Here is a 4,477-nt window from a genome sequence, read left to right as displayed (position 1 = left end):
GTAGATCAGCATTATTAAAGAAACAGTTTAACATTGTTTCTTCCCTTAGTATTGCTGACAAAGTATCTGCTGTAGAATACAGGAATAACTTAGATTAGAAACATACCTAACAACTGTTAGTAAATGAAAAGGAAAAGAATTACTGAATTAGGTATATTGACAGGAAGCAACTGTTAGTATCTTTTGTTGGTGTTAGACCTCTCTGCCATACACTGAGAATATAGTTGTTACATAGGAGCACGGTTTGTGAAACAGCATAGTCAGGTAGCTAAAGTCATGGGCTTGCTCTAAAGGCTTTGAATCCCAGCCACGTGGCTTAGCTGCCATGAAAAGTGCATTTAAGAAACTTTTGTCATCTTTTGCTATCCAACTCCAGAGTTTCAGATGATAATGTGACTGTCCCAGCTTAAGTTGCATCCACTCCTGGTCTAGTGTATTGTGGAAGGCAGTTTTAGAGAAAGGAGTCATGAATAATAGAAACAGCAATTGGGTATGTGTTAAAACATGCACTTTTAATGAAGAGATCCCCCATACAAGATTTGTGTGGGCGACATGGCTGTTTATTCCCCTGGGTGCAGGTGTGCTGAGGCTGAAAAGGGCGTCAGTGAAGGGCGGTGGGGTAGGAGTTGGTTTTATAGGTTGGGGCAAATCTTTTGGGGAGGGGGCAGGGTATTACACAGGTGAGGAGTCGGGGGTTGGGGGACGATCAGCTGAGGCAGACAGGACTTCAGACTTTCTGGGCCCAGGCTTCCACATGGAGGCCTGACTGTATATCTTTCCAGTTCTCCGCTGATGTCAAAAAGACCCAGAAATACCAAGGAAAAGCCGTCTTAGGGATCTAAGGAGGCTCTGTGAAAAGTTACCACCTTAGACACTGGACAATAGCTTAGTGCATACACAGTAAATAAAGAACTCATTTTAAATGAGAACTTTCTCATAAATATTCTACAAATGAGGTCAAACTAGCATAAAGCCATTTAAGGAGATTATCAGTCCAATATGAACCAATTGATTAGGAGTCTTTGGACCATCCCTTTCCTCCTTGACTACTGCTTTGAGGTACATAAATCATTCATGTTAAATATCAGAGATTAGTTTTGGATAGTTCTACTTTCTTTGTACCTCATGGGGGAGTGAGAGAGCAACAATAGAGAACACAGTGAAAAATGGAATACTGGCTAAACACCAGTAATACTTCCATTATCCCAAAGATGTTCATGCCATACTACCTATACATGATATTGGACTTTTGTAAACCATAACATGAAATCAGATCAAGTCTCTGAAGTTGACCTGATACTGGACAAATTCTACTTCCAGCCGCATTTTGCCTGACATATATATGTATACACCAGTTAACAGGCCAGAGTCAAACTGATGAAGGGAAAGAGCACCAGAGTTAGGAAATCTGGGTTCTCACTCTGGCCTTTATAATCATGGTTGTCCCAGGCCTCAGTGCCTTTGGCATTAATGACACTGGTATTCTCTAAAGTCCCTTCCAGAACTCAAGAATTCCACATTTCGAAACCCCTTAATCAAGGTCACAGAGCTACTTCTTTGCCCACCATATTCCTCTAGACACTTCCTGCAAAGCAACTGAAGTGAAGCACCTAAGAACAGATACATAAAGGTCAAGGTGGGGTAATCCTGTCCCTCTGAAGAAGTTCCCAGAAGAGGTCAATTCCAAGTGAAGGTGGGACCTGAGAAAACAAATAAATGATTACATCAAACCCTATATTGGCAAAGGAGGAAAACATCTTAAATTTATATATATAGATATTTAATATCTATTGGTGCTTGCTAAACATTTGCCTAATCAATATTTCATGTGATAAAAATTGCCAGAGTAGTTTTAAGTTGTCTCATAATTTAGCCCTCTCTTCATATTCTTCAGCTATCAAGATTACTATGTCCAAGTTGGGACTATCTTTGATCTTGAGATTAATATATGTGTATATATATATATTTTATATATACTATATAACATTTTTATGTTTAATGTTTATATAAATATAAAAAATATATAAATATTTATATATCTTACATATAAATATATATTTAATCTCAAGATCAAAGATATTCCCAACTTAGTAATCTTGATAGCTGAAGACTATGAAGAGAGGGCTTAAATTATGAGAGAATTTAGAACTACTCTGGCAATTTGTATCACATGAAATATTGATTAGACAAATGTTTAGTAAGCACCATCAAGACACTCTTCTATGTGCGAGGCAAACAAAAATGTATCAGGCACGGTTGCTTTTTTCAATAAGCCTACATACGGTCTGGTAGAGGACAGAAGGAAGATGTGGTACATGAAAATCAACCCATGGTGGTATGAGATGTGCTATAGAGGTGGAACAGAAGGCCTTGTGTAGAAGACTGGGTACATGGCTTTATTTTGAAGTATCAGTAGACCGAGCAGAAGACTTTTTAGATAGAAAGTCAGGAAAATTGTAGATAATGACAGCTGAGCCAGAGCGACATCTTGGAGAGGACCTTCTGAGGAGTGAGCAAGCATTCAGTGGAATTGAGAAAACAGGATAGGAAGTTGGGAGACTGCCTTGGGGGAATATATGTATAGGCTGCCAGGTTGTAGCGAACAGAGCCTGAACTTGATGTCCAGTTTGAACCTTGGTTTTGTTCCTCATCTGTATGGCCTTACCTCAAGCAAATCACTCAACCTCTGGGAGCCTCTAGTTTCTCTCCCATAAAATGGAAATTGATCTTGCTCATAGCAATTTTTATAAAACAAGATGAAATAGTGCTTTTGCAAAACAACCTGTTGTATAAGTTTCAGGTGTTGTTTCTTTTTCTTTCAATTCCCCACTCCTGCCCAGGACAATTCTTACTTTCCTTTATTTTTAGAGATAATTTTGTAGACTAATTTCTTACGCTGGTGTTACTCCAACCTTCACAAGTCAAAGTTGAACTGTTGAGGGAGGCTTATAACTACCCTGAACCTGATAGTCAGTGTCTTGGATTCTAATGTCCCACATAAGTTTCTCTTGCATGAAAATACCTGGGGATTTGTGACTCACTAAAGCTAATGCTGTGTTAGGCTCTCTTAACAGGACAAACATTCCAAACCCCATATGCCTAGTAATTATCCTATCGTATGTAGAGTCAGTAATACCAAATCTAAAGTCTTGGGTTCTATCTACCCCATTCATGTGAGACACTGGAAACTATACCATGTGAGGAACAATTGGCAGAACCCAGGAAATTTAGACTGAAAAGATAAGCTGGAATGTGGAAAGTTAAAAAGTTTTGAAGCTTTTCGTATAGGCACTGGGTTCTCTTCTGAGTTTCTGAGTAGAAAATGACATGACAGAGTAGTTCTTTATGAAATTTGACTCCGTGATTGGTCAGTAGGATGAGTCTGTTAGTTACCATGTTAATACAAGTGACCCTAACCCATATCCATCAATACTGAGAAAGATAGGGGAAAAGGAATGATCAGATTAAGAAATTAGCCCAGGCAAGATGCACTCAAATTAGTGTTTTATAGATAATGAAAAGCATTGAATTGGCTAACAACAGCGGGGAGTATTTCAAGATGGCAGAATGGAAACCTGGCAAAAGAAGAGGTTGCATTAAGCAAATTGCATGTGGGGAGAAAGGAGAGGGATGCTAGGCATCTTGTATCTGTTTAGTGTAACCTGAAAGGTTTTTGAGAAGGTGAGGTAGTAGGTAAAACAGCTTAAATTTGGTACTAAGAGGACCAATTTGGCACTAAGAGTGCCTCATGATCTCCACAATCCATGTATCCCAGAAGAGATGACGGAAGCTACCTTCAGATGTTTTTTTCAACCTCTTGCTTCTGCGGATCCTGTTATATAGGGCGTACACTTTCCCTTCTCAATCTCTCATTCCTCCTCCTCTCTCTGCATCTAAGGGCAAAGTCTTGGAGACAAGAACAAACAATAAAAATGATAAGTGAGTTTCCCTTGAATTGTGCACATATATTAATATTCAGCAGTGCTTCACACTGGCTTAGAACTGGAGAAGTGGTTCTTAACACCAGGGGTAATACAATGCTGCCTCTTCACCTCTCTACCAAGGGAACATTTGGCAATGCTTGGGGATATTTTTGGTTGTCACAACTGGGGCAAGGGGTGCTACTGGCCTGTAATGAGTAGAAGCTAAGGAAGCTGCTAAACATCCTACAATGCACAGAACAGCACTCCAAAACAAAGAATCATCTTGCCCAAAATGCCAGTAATGTTGAGGATGAAAAACCCTGAATTAAAGGGTAAGACTGGATAGTTGTATTAGAAACATCCTTGAGCCCACCTTTTTATCCTACCCTTGGGAAAAGTTGTTAACAGCACAGACTGTCTAAGGAATTCACTGAGCTTTGGCATTTGTGTGTGTGTGTGTGTGTGTGTGTGTGTGTGTGTGTGTGTGTGTGCGCGCGCGCACTAAAACCTGGGAAAATCAGCATATGTTGATCTTCCAATTTTATTTGATCAGA

The 4,477-nt window shown here is 39.5% G+C and overlaps 1 protein-coding gene across 2 annotated transcripts in view; it reads right to left on the bottom strand.

Moving 5' to 3' along the window:
• Positions 1–493: 493 nt before the first annotated feature.
• The window catches only part of CD80 (CD80 molecule), a 28,889-nt gene continuing 24,905 nt past the window's right edge, over positions 494–4,477 (bottom strand). The window contains exons 6-7 of one of the 2 annotated variants that reach the window (XM_008982372.5): positions 3,795–3,906; positions 494–1,700 (exon numbers count right to left, since the gene is read on the bottom strand). In XM_008982372.5, the coding sequence (XP_008980620.1) occupies positions 3,836–3,906 (71 nt within the window). In that variant the 3' untranslated portion in view covers positions 494–1,700; positions 3,795–3,835. The remainder of the gene's footprint in view (positions 1,701–3,794; positions 3,907–4,477) is intronic. The other variant, NM_001257221.1, reaches the window with a different exon arrangement.

The sequence above is a fragment of the Callithrix jacchus genome, chromosome 15 (genome assembly GCF_049354715.1).
Source record: "Callithrix jacchus isolate 240 chromosome 15, calJac240_pri, whole genome shotgun sequence".
Lineage (NCBI taxonomy): Eukaryota > Metazoa > Chordata > Mammalia > Primates > Cebidae > Callithrix > Callithrix jacchus.
This window is presented reverse-complemented; position numbering and strand designations above follow the sequence as displayed.